The sequence below is a fragment of the Phyllostomus discolor genome, chromosome 14 (genome assembly GCF_004126475.2).
Source record: "Phyllostomus discolor isolate MPI-MPIP mPhyDis1 chromosome 14, mPhyDis1.pri.v3, whole genome shotgun sequence".
Taxonomy (NCBI): Eukaryota; Metazoa; Chordata; class Mammalia; order Chiroptera; family Phyllostomidae; genus Phyllostomus; species Phyllostomus discolor.
The window spans coordinates 2,278,889-2,296,077 of NC_040916.2; the positions used below are offsets into that span (position 1 = coordinate 2,278,889).

General features: G+C 38.4%; 1 protein-coding gene and 1 pseudogene across 1 annotated transcript in view; both read right to left on the bottom strand.

The window, feature by feature from the left end:
• The window catches only part of COPA (COPI coat complex subunit alpha), a 69,344-nt gene that overhangs the window by 29,942 nt on the left and 22,213 nt on the right, over window positions 1-17,189 (bottom strand). The window contains exons 9-17 of the mRNA XM_028530587.2: window positions 10,764-10,899; window positions 9,656-9,738; window positions 8,146-8,296; window positions 7,147-7,213; window positions 6,142-6,217; window positions 3,638-3,720; window positions 2,838-2,977; window positions 2,193-2,278; window positions 1,939-2,077 (exon numbers count right to left, since the gene is read on the bottom strand). Of these exons, the coding sequence (XP_028386388.1) occupies window positions 1,939-2,077; window positions 2,193-2,278; window positions 2,838-2,977; window positions 3,638-3,720; window positions 6,142-6,217; window positions 7,147-7,213; window positions 8,146-8,296; window positions 9,656-9,738; window positions 10,764-10,899 (961 nt within the window). The remainder of the gene's footprint in view (window positions 1-1,938; window positions 2,078-2,192; window positions 2,279-2,837; window positions 2,978-3,637; window positions 3,721-6,141; window positions 6,218-7,146; window positions 7,214-8,145; window positions 8,297-9,655; window positions 9,739-10,763; window positions 10,900-17,189) is intronic.
• LOC114511858 lies at window positions 12,892-13,475 on the bottom strand (annotated as a pseudogene).

Genomic DNA, 17,189 nt, shown 5'->3' on the forward strand with positions numbered 1-17,189 from the left:
GATTTTCTTAACATTTTTCTTTAATTTACTTCATTGTAAGAATACAGTATATAGTACATGTAACATACAAAATATGTGTTAATCAACTATTTACATTATCAGTAAGGCTTCTGGTCAACAGTAAGGTATTAGTGGTTAAGTTTTTGGAGGGTCGAAAGTTAAAGAAGGAATCTCAACTTCGTGGAGGATGAGGTAGAGTGTGGGAGGGGTGTGGTGCCCCTAACCACAGCCTTGTTCTAAGGTTAACTATACCTACTCCTACAAATTAATAAAAATAAAAGAGAAAAGACTTGAATAGAATTCATAGAAGAGGAAATCCTGATGGACAGGCAAATGAAAAGTTGCTTAATCTCATTGGGAATCAGAGACTAGCAAAGTAAAATTACGAGATACTGTTACACATCCACCAGACAGACAAAAATCAGTTTGAAAGAGGCAATAATGAGCCCAGGTGACAAGCAAAAAAAACTTTTATACAATGCTGATGAGCATGCAAAATAGTGCAACCACTTCGGAGAGCAGTTTCACATTATCTTATGAATGTAAAGACATGCATACTTTATGACCCAGCAGTGTCTGCTCTGGGTAGACACCCAAGAGAAATACGTGTGCATTTGCACCAGAATACATGCAAAAGAATCCTTACATTTTTATCAGTATGTTAATAAATCTTTATTAAATCCACATATATACTGTGTAAAAACATTATCCCATTGATGGACTTTAGGAAAGTTGAATGACTCACAGAACATATGTATACTTTTGCCATTTAATTATTTTCTTTTAGGTCTTAATTTTTCCAGTTTTAATTTTACCACTGTATTCACACCATCATCCTTAAGTGGTGTGTTCTTGGGGTAAGGAGCTGGTTTTTCCCATAGCTGTCAGTTTATAATAATAGATCTAAGTTTTTATTCTTTCAATTTGAAGTATTTTTATGACCTAGGATATGATCTATCTCGATGAATGTCCCATGTGCTCCTGAAAAATATGTGTTCTGTTGTTATAAAAGAATATTTAAAAGAACATTGTTCACAATAGCCAAAAATAGAAATCATTCATATATCCCTCAAAAGTAGAAATGATAAACTGGTATACTCATATAATAGAACATTATACAACACTGAAAATAAATAAATTAGACCTACGTCATAGATGAATCTTAAACAAAATATTGAACAAAGTAAGAAAAACATGAAATCATATATTCAGTATGATTTCATTCATATGGTGTTCAAAACAAGACAAATAAAATCATATTTTAAGACACTCACTGAGTGGCAAAATTGCAAAGAGAAGCAAGGAAAAAATTACCATAAAAGTCAGAATAGCCCTGACTGGTGTAGCTCAGTGGGTTGGGTGCCATCCCATGAACCAAAAGGTTGCCTGTTGACAGTTGATTCCTGGCCAGAAAACGTGCCAGAGTTGTAGGCCAGGTCCCCAGTTGGGGGCATGTGAGGGCAATCAATGTTTCTCTCACATATCAATATTTCTTTCCCTTTCTTTTTCCTTCCCTTCCCCCTCTCTAAAAATAAATAAATGAAATCTTTTTTAAAAAAAGTCAGAATAATGTTATTTTTGGAGGGGGTCTCGACCAATAATGACCACATGGCAAAGGGCTTCTGGGGTTTCAGAAATGTTCTATTTCTTGACTTGGGTGACACTTGTACAGATGTTTACATAATTATTTGCTATTATATACATATATAAAATCTACATAATTTTGTATATTTGTACCTTATTTCACAATTTTAAAAGAGTTAAAAAAAGAATGTTCTGATGCCCCTAGCGCATATATGTCTAGTACATATATGCTACATAAAGCTTTTCCACAAAGAAAGTTCAGGAAGGAGTTCAGTTACATCTCTTGAGATACAACAGTGATTTCAAGAAGCCAACTTCTCCCACTCTGTATCTTACAATAGATAATTAACTTACCCAGTGGTGACAGCATATTTGATGTGGTTGCTTGTGGTGTAGATAAATACCCCACTTTCATCCCAGGCCCCACTCTTGACACGAATGTTCTCATGAATGTTACACAGAGCCTCCAATTTGCGGTTACAGATCACAATGGCTGTAAGAGGCAAAGGGCATGAGTGCTCTGTTGGATAGGGTGAGTGAAGGAGACTTGCAAGGATAGGAAGGGTGGGATTGGTCTCCAAATCAGGGAGGATATGATGAAGACTTACCATGTTTGGCCAGTAGTGCTACATGGGACATGTCTGCTGACCAGATAACATATTTCACCTTGGAAATCTTTACAGATGCCAGAGTTCTGGGACAGAAAGAGGACAAAAATAAGTAGACCTGATTTTTTTGTCCCAGGTTATGGCCTAACTTCTCATCTCCAAATAAATGGGAACCCTAATTTCTTAAAATAGTACCAAATAAACATTCTCTGCATTGTAGCTCAGTGACTTAAACATTCTGGCTCACAATGGGCACTTCCCCTTTCCTCAACTTCTTTATTAATATAATAAGACATGGTTTTATTCTATGTATTATTAGAAAGTTTTGTATGTATGTTTTCACCACTGGACTATACATTCCTTTAAGTACAGAAACTGTGTTTCTTCCCTGTGTTCCTAATATTCTAAATCCCAAGAGAATTCTTTGATTATATTAGTGCTCTAAAAACAAATAAGCCCCTTGTTGTAATGTTAATGTGTACATAAAGGATGGAGAGTGATCAGAGAGGGAAAAACATGGCTTGGAGTTATAGCACAAGAAGTGATCAAGCCAAGAGGCAAACTCATTTGGGAGAAAAAAGTTCCCACTAAAAACGTCTCCTGTCCCCCACTACACGCCTGTCTCAAGGGCACTTGACACGATACCGTTTCTGCTGTACATCAAAGAGTGTGATGGATTCTGCATCTCGAAGCAAGAGGTTGCCTGTGCCAGCATAAAAGATTTCATCACAGTTGGGCACCTGAACTTTTTTGGTGATCTCATTCTTCAGATTCTTGATCAGAAGCTGAAATGAGTATTAGAGGAGAGCTTAAGAGAAGCATGTGTATATAAGATGACAAGAGCTGACAACGTCCCTCAGCCACTGTTCCTTAGCTTCAATAAACAAACTTATTTTTTATTTTCCTGTCCAGGTTAATCAGTGGTATAAAAAGACTCTAAGATTCTCTCCAAGGGCCCTGATGGCTCTTTTTTTTTTAATTGAAATATCCTGAGAAATCCAACTAAAGTCTTAATTCCTCAAACATCTGAAGAGCGAGAAAAGTGCTTCTGGGCTTAAATTTGTGAAATGTTTTCGTGAGAGAACTTTATTTATCTTGTTTAGGACATATTAAAATTTAAACACCAATGGAGTAGTAAGATAAGGAGGAGGGTCAACTCCACACTCAGCCTACCTTTCTCAAACTTGATATTGTCTCCTATGTTTTCAAGAGTGACTTAACTTGGTTCCTAAGCCCAGGGCCACAGTAATCCAATGAAATCAATTCTAAGGCCATTTTTCCACAGGGGGACTGGGGTAAGGCTAAGGATAGAAGTAGAGCTGACACACAAGCATCAGAGCTGCCCAGAGGTGAGTAACAGAAAAAAAACCCTTCTTTATTCTGCCATACAGAGGCCACTGCTACCACAGTCCCCAAATTAGTTTCCACCTTTAGTCTTAACTCACCGAGTGCATCCGATCTAGGACAGCAAACCGATTTCGAGCAACCCAAACGGCTGTGAGGCCCGAGGATCGTTTCCCTTCAGGAGCTGAGAAGAACAAAACCAAAGGGCGGGAGCATGTGGTGAGCAACTGGCAGGTGACAGAGTCAGGTGCCATGGAACTGCCAGTCTTGCTGGCTGCCATGTTGGCTTTGCCAGTTCAGCTGCTTCATAACTAATTCAGCTGTAACTGGGGGCTATTGTCAGTGACTTTTTTCCCACCAGTCCCCTCCAAACTCCAACCTCCACCCCTGCCAAGCCTTCTTCTCTAGGCCAAGTGACTGCATTTCAGCCAACACTATGTACTGGCAGAAGGACTGCCCATCTTGGGAGACAGCACACTCCATCAAGCTAACGAGCAGGGCCTCGCTGGCCAAGTTGTGGCACATTGCAAGCAGCCTGTCAGTGTCATTGGACCTCCTATCTCAACAAGCTGCAGTACAGACAGAGCCTCCTCCCCAGAATGCAGCTGCTCTGCTACTTTTAACATGTAAATACAGACCTCCTAATAGAGGACGGTAGGACAGAGCACTCCCAAAATCTACGCTGGGCAGTGTTTAACACCAAGCTGTTGCTCCATAAATATCAACAAATTGTTCTCATTACCCTGAAGAAAGTTACAAAATGTTCCTTAGTTCCCAAACATTTCACTGGCTGATTAGAATTCAGTATGGGCACTCCACTCTGGAAAACCTCAAGAAAGATACACCAAAGGGTGTCCTCCAATATTCTTTTACCTATTAGTATGGGTGGGGGTGGGGGGACTGGACAGAATGTGCTGGCCAGCTGCTTTGTACATTTCTGGCACCTAGGAGTGATAGGCCAGTTACAAAACTAATTCTTAGGAAAAACACTCACTTTCTAGAGGCTGAGGGGCCTCACTCTTCAGGCTTTTGCTCTTCTTCCTCTCTGCTGCTTACCATTGTAATGCATCTTTACTCCTTTACTAATTATCATCTCCCCCAAAAGATGAAGAGACAATAAAAGCAGCAAAGAAGACAAAACTAAGGTATTTTAAACTCTAATCACTGTAAACACACGGAGAAAAAAAGCAAGGGGGTGGGTAGGAAGGGACCAAATCACAAAATCTAGTCAGAAATGGCTCAACTGATTTATAGGAGAGACTTTGATTTATGGATACCAAAGACACATGTTTTCTCTTTTTTTGCCATAATGACACTTGAGAATGAATCATATTAGCAACAATAATGACACAGTGGCACCCACAACAGGGACAGAACTAGCAAAATATTGGGTTAGCCAAAAAGTCTATATGGTTTTTTTCTGTAAAATAAAAGACACATTTTTCCTTTTCACCAACAATTTTATTGATCTAGATATTTTGAGTATGTCAGCTCTCTCCCACGCGGCAAAACATTCATTGTTTTCAATTAATGTCTTGATTTGATCACTATCAACTTCAGCCGGTCTACCCAACTTTGGAGCATTATCCAGTGAAAAACCTCCAGCATGAAACTTCACAATCCACTTCTGACACATTTGCTCAACCTTCTCCATATACTGCACAAATCTTTTTTTGCGTTTTAGTTGCATTTTTACCTTTCTTGAAATAATAAAGCAAAATGTTGCGTATTTTCTTTCACCTTAGTATGAAAATAGCTACACAAAAATTCACCAATTTTGATGTCTTTTTTTAAATGCACGCTATTATGACAGCTGTCACAATAAAATCTAACAAAATTGTTTCAAATGAAGTTAAAGACAGCTAAGCTCTACTACAGACATCTTATAGAAAAAAAGAACTTTTTAGCCAACCCAGTATTTCTCAGAGTTTGTTAATGTGGTCTAAACTATTATGAAAGTATGTTAGTAAGAGTGAGGACTTGAGGAATAAACCTGACCTATAAACCAACTGGAGGAAATGCACTGAAAAGAGCATTAGCAAGACTCGAATCTATTCTGATAATATCTGTCAGCAAGTTCTAATATTAAAGACATCAACAAGATATTGTGGTGATGGAAGAGGTAGGCAGGGGTCTCAGCTGGATCCTGGGTTCCCCAGTGGAATGTGGGGCTTTTAGCAGCTTCATCTTTTTGACATGCAAAAGGAAGCAAAGCAGATCTGGATGTGGATGGGGGAGCATAAATTCCTAGTCCCAGAATGAGACACTGCAAGATTGGAACCACATTTTTAAATAAATGAAATTACCAGGGTGAAAGTCATATCAGCTGACAATAAACTAGGATAACATGCTGTGCTGAAAGAGAAAATGGAGTTTCTAATAACCAAATTATAAAATATATATATCTAGCTGGAGTAATATAATGGAGGAGGAACATGAATATTTCACACCATGGTCGTCTGTGATGCAATTGTCAGTGCCATCTGCCACAGCAGTGAATGATGTGGTCACAGCTTGAGGATGGAATGTGAAAAATTCAAAAAGGAGTGATGATGTGGGAGAGGAGAGCTGGAAATAGAGTTGGGTAGATAAACAGGACACATACCATCAGGATTCTGAGAGTCAGCATCCTTGGGGATGGTGTACAGATCATAGGTACTATTCTCTAAATTGCTGGCTCTCTGTAGAAGGAAAAAATTAAACTGTCAGAGGTACCCAAGATACAAGTTTATTCTGACAGAGAAAACAGTTATGATTATACAGACCACAACATGAAACTATACATTTCTAACCCTTCACTCAGATGGCATTTGAATGTCTCAATGGCTAAAACTTATAAGGTTTATTGCCAAAGAACTCAGCATTCCTGTCATTTCATTTTTTTCATCCTCCAAAGATGCAGATATTAATGGAATGAAAGCAAGGATCACTCTATATTCCACAAATTAACAGAGTAAGACCCCAATAGTCCAGTGCCCCACTTGAATATACTCATCAACTTAAAAGTCTGCTTGAAGGGGGAAATAGACATCACACACACAAAAAAGACATTAAGGAAAATTGCCAAGAGGAAAATATGGATCTGTTAGATATTGAAAAAGAACTGGGATTAGACACTGGAAGTCATATGGGGAAAGACAGGTTTTCATTCTTTTTAACTTGGTAACCAGGGCTCTAAAATTAGAACTTCATTTCCTTTTTGAATTGTATGGCAAGAAATAAGGATGATTTCTACTTAATGACCCTGAAGACTACTGCACTAAAAGGAACTCCTCTCAAAATCAGCTCCACTATTTTCACTCAAATGAAAGGATCAAGATAAGCATCTCTTTTCCCTAAGATATAGCCCTAACCATTATCTGAAATTACTTTTAATGATTTCGGTCACTCATTTTGATGCTTCATTAAGTTCAAAAGGTGTTAGCCTTATGAAAGATATGTTCCCAGCCCTTAAGATGCTTGTAACAACTGAAGCCTACTTGATTTGAGCCTCCGTTTCATGTTAGTTCTCTCAAAGTGACCATTAAATAATACATCAGCGATTTCTATGGCACAAGAAAGAGACCTATGAGAAATGGGGAGGTCCTAGGAGCATTCAATAATTACTTACTGTACACAGTAGGACTGCATTTTCTGCTGGATTGTATGACATATTGAACACTGGAAACTTGGAACCACTAGAAATATATATTAAAAAAAGAAAGAAAATAGGAAAGAGGCATAAGAATAAAAGGAAGGAATTATTCCTACACTTCTTACTTGTATAACCTTTACACATATGCTAATCACCTTTACAATTAGGAATAAAAGTAAATAAATAGTGCATCTATTCTCTTCCCTCCCTTAAGGCCTGGGAACTTCCTTTTCCCAGCTTTGAACAAACAGTTTTTTTAAAAAGCAAACCCTACTACAAGTGAAATTATTCAACAGAAGGTAGGGTTAGCACTGCTGTAGTAAGTGGGATTGGTTCTCCTTGGGTACAAATTCCTACACATAATTGTGTGGATGCCACAGAATTAATGAGGTGATTTTTTTCTGGTTAATTTTCCCTGTTCACATAAACACATCTTTTTATTGTAGTCATACTAGAGGGTCATTATCAAGCCCTCATGATGAAGTTTGCCACCATGAATGTTTCAGCATGATAATAGCTTTCTAAGAGGACAGTTCCTTCTGCTAGGCATCCCAGAGGTTATTACAGCTTCAGAGTTAAAGAGCTTCCAGAGACATATTTCTGGTTTAGAGCTGCATATATTTTGCCAGAAAGCAAAGAAGAGTTAGAGAAATGCCAAACAAAGACAAAAAGGCCTGTCATCAAATTGGGCTACTCTCTACCAGAATCTTTCTCCAGTTTGCAAGAGCTGGCAAAAAATGATAGTATGATTCCCTGTCCACAGGGTCACTAGCATTCTCAGTAAAGAAACCATTTCCTTCATGGCTACCTCCTTGCTCACCGTACTCCTGGGATTTAAACTGAGTAGCCTCAGCCAATAGGGGTTCCATTTGTGACAGGAGATGAGATCCAAAATGTTGCTAAATAACAGACTTTGGTTTGTGGGTATCATACCATGGTGACAGATGAGAGGGTTTGAAGGGAAGTCTGATTTACCTCCGCAACTGCATCACAGCTACATCTTTAGAGCTGTTGAAATCCAGCTGACGTAAGAATCGGTCCTTGACATAATGTAGCGTATTGCCATGAACAGCATAGGCTGGCCTTTCCCTTTCCAGTTTAAACACAATCATTCCACCATCATGGCCTGGGGCACAGGGAGAAAAGAAGAAATTAGCTTTAGGCAAGAAACAAAGCTGAAAACAGAAGGTATACAAAGATAAGGATTACATATGTATGCATCCTTTGTTTGCCTAAATTATCATGATTTTTGGAATCTTTCTTCAAACAAATTTTTGTGAATCCTTTCTTAATACATTAAGTCCACACTTACATGGTTGCTAGGTTTTGCAACTTTAAGCAAAACCATGTATACAATGAAACCAATTTTACCATAGCTAATTGATATAAACAAAGGCTAAGTGCCTTTAGCATCTTAACATTATAACAAAATAATAAACAAAATGATGTTATTTGAAGACCTGCTGCACTCTATCACACTGCTACATTTAGACACTGTCCTCTGTGTTCTCCTAACATTTTGTACAAACTTCTATTATAGCACTTATCCTATACTGTAATTGTGTAGTTCTATCATCACCATGATGCCATGAGCTCCCTGAAGGCAGAAATTACAGTAATTTCCATCTCTCCCCTGTGCCTAGCTTATAATAATAAGAAGAACATAAACATATTTGCTGAACAAACAGATGCTACTTTTAAGTCTTTGTGCTTCTGTTTTAAACAAATGTTTTGCTTTTTTCCTACTGGCATTATCCATCTTTTAGAGAAACCTTGAGTTTTGCCCTCCAGTCCCCTCTCCACACATAAGCTAGATCATGACACTTCCAATGGCTTTCCATTCAGAGTACCATGTACAATATGGCCTTGTCTTACCTCCTATACTTAGCTCCTTACTCAATATGCTCCTACTGGCATGTTCTTCAAACATGCTCAGCATCCTTTATATCACAGTCTTTGTCAGTCCCCACACTCATCCCTCTCCTTCTCCTTTATGTTTGTTTAACTTTTCTTGAAAGCATTTTTCACTATACATTGTTTTATATATTTATTGTTTTATGGTCTATCTTCCCACAATGCAAAAAAAAAAGTTCCATCAAATCAGGAACATTGTTTTATGCTATAACATTAGCACTCAGACTAGGGCCCGACATTCAGTATATATTTGCTAAGTGAGTGGGTAAAACTCAGCTTATAGCTCCTCAGTCTGAGAATTTCAAGTGTTCAGTATTAGCCTCCAAAGCCTCCTAGGAACTAATGGGCTTTATTGTTAAATGGCTCTTGGTGAAGAAAGAATACTGAAAGAATACTACTCCAAGAAGGTAAGAGGGGAAAAAAGGAAAAAAGCCTCAACACATGGCTGTGAGAATTATATTTCCCCTTGTCATCCTACTCTACATTGACTGGAAACAAAGCTAATGGAGAATCACTCTCATCTTATAAACTTTGAACAGAAACAAGGAAAAAGAGAAGATATGGCCCTTACCGGCTGCAAAGAGGTTAAGGTTGGGGTGGGCAGCTAGGACCCAGAAACGATCATGGTCCCTGCGGAAGGTCTGAACTCCAGTTCTAGAAAATAAAAGGTGTACAAACAAAAATATTAATTTCAAGAAATCTTCAGCCCATCATATATAAGAATACTGAGTGGTAAGCCAGCATGCTGATATAAATCAGGAATACTATACTTCATATCCTAAGTAACGGTAGTCATGATAAATTCTACTACAAAACAGAAAGAGGAAACTCTAAACTGACCCTTTTGGCCCTGGCTGGCATAGCTCAGTGGACTGAGCGTGGGCTGTGAATCAAAGCATTGCAGGTTTGATTCCCAGTCAGGGCACATGCCTAGGTTGCAGGCCACAGCCCCCAGCAACCGCACATTGATGTTTCTCTCTCTCTCTCTTTGTCCCTCCCTTCCCTCTCTAAAAATAGATGGATGAAATCTTAAAAAAAAAAAAAAAAAAAACCTAGAAAAGTGAATAAAATTATTTCTACATAAAAAAAATAAACTGACCCTTTTATTTTCATATTTCAATTTCTCCATATTCATCATAATTTTCTACTACACTGCTTTCACTTCATATTTATTTCTCTAACTACAAAAGAACATGTTTAAATTTACAGGAGAAAAAGAACACACATGGAGATCTTCATTTGATGGAAAACTTATAACTGTTAGCTGATCTTTAGGTCCTTTCAAGTTTTCATAATACAGGCATACGGCATTCCATTCAGTTTCACTGTATTGTGCTTTGCAAACACTGTGTTTTTAACAAAATGAAGGTTTGTGCCAACCCAGCATCTAGCAAGTCTATTGGCACCATTTTTATAACAAGCTCTAATGATGGTTAACATAACCTTTAAATGTGCTGGGAAACCAAAACATTTGTGTGACTTGCTCTATTGCCATATTTACTTTATTACAGTAGCCTGGAACTGAACCCACAATATCTCCAAGGTATGCCTGTATCTCTACATGCTGAAAACAATGAGAAACAAATATAAGTATTCTAATTTAATTTTTAAAAAGAGAGGGTAAGAGAAAGAAATGGCCTTCCCCTGAGTTTTATCCCACAGCATCATAATCCCCTTACCGCTTAGACATATCCCAGACTCGGATACTTTTGTCCTCTGAATTGCTGAGGATCAACTCTTGGCGAGGGTGGAAGACAGCACAAGATACATTGTTGTAATGGCCCCGGCAGGTATCAACCTCCCATGCCTTTGATTCTGAAGGACAAAAAAGAATTAGGTCATCACAACTCCCAACTCCTCTAAGTTTGGGATTTGGAATTATGAGATCCTCTAACCAAATATAAGATATACTACAAAGTGCAAAATTAGCAACTTCTTTCTAATAGGGAAATTTTCTATGAGCCTCTGAATTTTTACGTATTTCTTTGTTCTTCCATTTTGACCTTCCTATCAATTACAGCACCTCTTCTTCATCATCCTTACCCTATTTTACTTGTCACTAGCTGACATTAGAGAATATAAACTTCATATGACAAAAGTTTTATGTGTTTTAGTCACTGTTTTATCTCCAGAGCTTTGAAAAATGGTTAATACAAAGTAGGTAACAATAAACATTTGTTGAAGTGATGTCAGAGGAATGACAGAATAAGAGATCCTCTCATCTCTCCCCTAAAAGTTTCAACAATTTGAGCCATAATTTAACAAAGAATTTCCTGCTCAACACACAAGCACATCTGACAGATCCACATATTGAAACATCTAAAGGTGGGAAAGTGGGTGTGAACCAGGGAGACGGAAAGGGAAAAAAGCCGGTGGCAGAGGCAGCCCTACAGCCAAGAGCTTATGGCAGAGCTCAGCCTAGAGAGAAAAAATCAGGCTGTGGCTGGCACTCTTTTTAGCCTGGAGCAGCAAAGAGAGTTAGTGAACATTCCTGCAGGGGTGAGCAGTATGAATTTTGGTTCAGTCTGGTGACCTGGGCAGGTTTGAAGCACGAGGTATGGCCTTGGTTGTCTGGAAACTGTCATTTCAGACAGAGAAACAAAGCCACAAAGTCTGGCTTCCTTATTTATTTGTTCATTTGTTCATTTATTCATTTATTATTGTTGTTCAAGTACAGTTATCTCCATTTCCCCCGCTCCCCGGGAGAAGCCTGGCCTCTTCTTAACCTCTCAGAAGGCACCTCCCTTCACCCCACATGTTGGGTTGTAGGGCACATTATCTGCAAATCCAAGAACTGGTACCACAGAATCACTGTTTCCCTGAGTGACACGGGCACTTTGTGACTAAGCCCAGGTTTGGGTGAAGGTGCTGGGGGAAAGCCTCACTGGTCACCATTACCTGGAAGGAAAAGCAACAAAAGAGGCGGCCATTTCCCCCAGCTCACTCATCCCTACACATCACCGCTGCACTGCCAGCATGTGGTTGTGGAGGATAGCACTGGGATTTCACAGACGTGGAGTCATATTACCAGCAGCATTCCCCTATGGGGTTGGTCCCCTTAGACCAGGATGACCAAATTACAGGGGAGATAACCCAGCTTCTCAGGAAGCACAGGCCATTTTCTACCACCCTGTGGAAATCTGAAAAGCCAGAGACATACAAGAGAGCTAAAAAGTTTGTGATTCAGTGCCACCTACTGGAAAACAACAGAGAAAATTCTTTTCACCAATCTGTTAAAGAAGTGCCTCTCATACATAGATGCCTAGACCAAGAAGAAATCCATCAAATACCATGAATAACCAAGGTAACGAGGCAACTCAGAAAGAAAATGAAAAATCTCCAGAAAACAAACTTAAAGACATGGAAGTATGTGACTTAAATGACAGAGCTTTCAAGATTGCAATTCTGAAAAAACTCAATGAGATTCAAGGAAACACAAATAGGCAATTTAATGAGTTTAAAAAAATTAATAAACAAAATGAGCACATTGCCAAAGAGACTAAAACTTTAAAACGTTAAAAAAGAACGAAACAGAAATTCTGGAGATGAGGAACTCAATAAAATAAATCAAGAATTAACTAGCAAGCATAAGAAATAGAGCTCACCAGGTGAAGAAAAGAATAAGTGATATCAAAAACAGAAATCTAGAAATGATAGGGAGGGAAGAAGACAGAGACTTGAGCATTAAAAAAGAAAGAAAGAAAGAAAGAACTCTATGAGAACTATCCGACTCCATCAGGAGAAGCAAAAGAAGAAAATAAGTAGAAGGTAATAGATAGCCTATTCAAACAAATAGTTGACAAGAACTTTTTTTGGTTTAATAAAATTTTATTTTTCAAAATGTACAGCTGGTGGGACCTGTTGTTTCATTCATCTTCACCAACAGCTGGGGCATCCCCACCTTTGGTGTTTCTGGTATAAATTACTTGAGCTCTGTGCTTTTAACTAGTTTAATAAGTCCTTTACTAAGGAGCTGTCCTAGCCAAGGAACGACAGATCTTCAGTCGCTCAGAGACAACAGCTGGGGTTATAAGCTTGTAGCTGGGAACTTCCTTACAGAGTTTATCATATGTTGCTTTGTCAAATAAGACTAGGTTATTGAGCTTGTCCCGAACTTTGCCTTTGGACCACTTGTTCTTTTTAGCCTTGCCCCTAGATTTGTTCACTGGGTCTTTGTCTTTCTTGGCAGACTTCCCAGCATTTTTCTTCTTCTTGTCATCTTTCGGAGGCGTTCTGAAACTCTAGGAGCACCAGATCTCACTGCTACCTGAGAAGATGTTGGACGAAAAGACGACAAGAACTTTCTAAACCTATGAAAATTAGATCCTCAGATCCAAGAAGCAAACAGAATACCTAATCACCTCAGTCCAAAAAGGTCTTCTCCAAGGCATGGTGTATTAAAATTGTCAAAGGCAATTGTCATTTTTTGTCAAAAAAATTGACAAAGAAAGAATTCTCAAGGCAGCCAAGGGGAAAAAAAGAAATAACCTATAAAGGAAAGCCTATTAGTTTATCATAGGACTTCTCAACAGACACTACAAGCCAGAAGAGAGTGGAACCAAATATCCAAACTACTGAGAGAAATTACCAGCCAAGAACATATATATCCAGCAAAGTTATCATTTAGCCATGAAGAAGAAATAAAGACTTTTCCAGACATAAAGAAACTAAGGGAATTAATCACAGAAAACCTCGGTTTCAGAAAATAGTCAAGGGGGTTATTCCATATGCAACAAAGAACAAAAGGTCACAAAACTACAAGTAAGATCCCCAACAAACTTAAAGCATAAACAGGCATAATTTGTGAGAATCAAAAACATAAAAGGGGAGAATAAAGGTCTGGATTTACAAAGGAGGATGGATATCAGATGCATTCAAAAGAAAAAGGAATAGTGTACATATAAAACTTCCTGTTTCATAAATCTAATGGTAACTGCACAGGAAAAAACCCAAAACTGAGACACATAATTTAAAAAAGGAGGAAACAGAAAAAATGATGAAATGCCACCAAACCAAAGAAACAGAAACACAAAGGAAAAGAACCAGTAAAGGCAAAGAGCTACCAAAGAAACAGAAACACAAAGGAAAAGAACCAATAAAGGCAAAGAGCTACCAGAAAACAAAAGATTAAACGGTCACAGGGTATCCTCATACACCAATAATCACCCTAGCCCTGGCTGGTGTAGTTCAGTTGCTCAGTGCCGGCCTGCAAACCTGCGAACCAAAGGGTCACCAGTTCGATTCCCAGTCTAGCACATGCCTCGGTTGCAGGTCAGGTCCCCATCTGGGAGTGTGTGAGAGTGTGATGTTTCTCTCCCTCTCTTTCTCCCTCCCTTCTCCTCTCTACAAAAATATAAATAAAATCTTTAAAATTAACATCACCCTAAATGTAAATGGACTAAATTCATCAATAAAAAGGTACATAGTAGCAGACTGGATCACAAAACCACATCCTGCCTTCAGGGACATATCAAGTTGCAAAGACAAAGACAGGCTCAAAGTGAAAGGGTGAAAAATAACTCTCCAAGCAAATAGCATCCACGGAAAAGCAGATGCAGCCATACTTATATATGACAAAATAGATTTCAAGATAACAAGAGACAAAGAGAACATTTTATAGTGATAAAGGGAATCCTACACCAAGAAGACATAACACTTCTCAATACATATGTACCCAATCAGGAAACACCAAAATACATAAAGCAAATAGTAACAGAATTAAAGGGAGAAACTGAGAAAAACACAATCATAGTAGGAGACCTAAATACTCCATTGACAGCTCTAGATAGGTTACCCAAACAAAAAAATCAATTAAGAAAAAATCAGCCTTAAATGACACATTAGAATGAATGGACTTAACTGATATTTATAGAGCCTTTCACCCCAGAACATCAGATTATACATTCTTTTCCAGTGCACATGGAACATTCTCAAGGACAGACCATATGTTGGGTCACAAAACAAGTCTCAATAAATTTAAGAATGCTGAAATCATATCAAGCATGTTCTCTGACCACAATGACTTGAAATTAGAAATCAACTGCAAAAGGAAGTAAAGAAACCTATAAATATGTGCAGATAAAAGAACATACTACTAAAAAATTAGTCAAAGAAAAAAAAGGTGAGAGCAAAACACATGTAGAGACAAATGAGAATGACAATATGACATATCAAAATTTCAGGAGTGCAGTGAAAATAGTAATAAGAGAGTTTATATCATTATAGGCCTATCTCAAAAAAAACAAGGGAAATCCCAAGTAAACAACCTAACATTATATCTTAAAAAACTAAAAGAGGAAGAACAAAGCAACCCAAAGTCAGGAGAAAGAAAATAATAAAAATTAGAACTTCTGGCCAAGATGGAGGCATAGGTAGATACACTTTGCCTCCTTACACAACCAAGACAAGGAGAGCAACAAATTTAAAAACGTGTGGGGGTTGCGGCAGCAACTCCCATGCCTCATAGGAGAATCCATTAGAATCACCCACAGGGTCCTAAAATGTACACAAACACATGCACGTTGGAATCAGCACCAGAAGGGCCCAATTTGCTTGTAGGTAGCAGGGGAAGTGACTGAAAGCCAGCCCAGAGCCAAGCAAGGCACTGTTCCTTCTCTGACACCTCCCTCACATAGTGCCAACTGCAGCAACCTGGGTTGCCTTGCCCTGGTCAATACCTAAGGCTCTGCCCCTTACTACATAACAGGCATCTTGAGATAAAAAAAAATGGTCCAAATGAAAGAACAGATCAAAAGCTCCAGAAAAAATACAACCAAGTGATAAAGAGATAGACAACCTATCAGATGCAGAGTTCAAAACACTGGTAATCAGGATGCTCCCAGAATTCGTTGAGTATAGTTGCAAAATAGTGGAAAAAATGAAGGCTATAAAAAGTGAAATAAAGGAAAATGCGCAGGGGACCAACAGTGAAGAAAAGGAAACTGGGACTCAAATAAATTGTTTGGAGCAGAAGAAATAGATATTCAACCAGAACAGAATGAAGAAACAAGAATTCAAAACCCAAGGAAAGGCTTAGAAACCTCTGGGACAATTATAAACATTTCAACATCTGAATCATAGGGGTGCCAGAAAGAGCAGACAAAGAGCAAGACGTTGAAAACTTATGTGAAAAAATGATGAAGGAGAACTTCCCCAATCTGGTGAAGGAAATAGACTTCTGGGAAGTCCAAGAGGCTCAGAGTCCCAAAGAAGTTGGGCCCAAGGAAGCACATACCAGGGCACATCATAATTACATTACCCAAGATGAAAGAGGAGGAGAGAATCTTAAAAGCAGCAAGAGAAAAGGAGGCAATTACCAACAAAGAAGTTCCCATTAGACTATCAGCTGATTTTTCCAAAGAAACCTTGCAGGCGAGACGGGGCTGGAAAGAAGTATTCCAAGTCATGAAAGGCAAGGACCTACATCCAAGATTGCTCTATCCAGCAAAGCTATCACTTAGAATGGAAGGGCAGATAAAGTGCTTTCCAAATAAGGTCAAGTTGAAGGAGTTCATCATCACTAAGCTCTTACTATATGAAATGTTAAAGGGGTATATCTAAGAAAAAGATGATGAAAAATAAGAACAGTAAAATGACAACAAACTCACATCTATCAACAACTGAACCTAGAAAAAAACAAAACTAAAACTAATCAGACAACTAGAACAGGAACAGAATCACAGAAATGGAGATCACATGGAGGGTTATCAGCAGGGAGTGGGAGGGGAGAGAATGAGGAAAAAGGTACAGGGAATAAGAAGCAAAAATGATAGATACAAAATAGACAGGGAGAGGTTAAGAATAGTATAGGATTTGGAGAAGCCAAAGAACTTATATGTATGACCTACGGACATGAACTAAGGGAGGGGGAGTGCTGGTGGGAAGGGGGTTGCACAGCAGAGGGGAATTAAGGGGAGAGAAAAATGGGACAACTGTAATAGCATAATCAAGAAAATATATTTTACAAAAAAGAAAGAAAATAATAAAAATTAACACAGAATTGAAAAAACAGAGAACAGAAAGAGTGTACATAAAATAAATACAACACAGACTTGTCCTTTGAAAAGTTTAATAAAATTGACAAATCCCTGGCTAGATTCACCAAG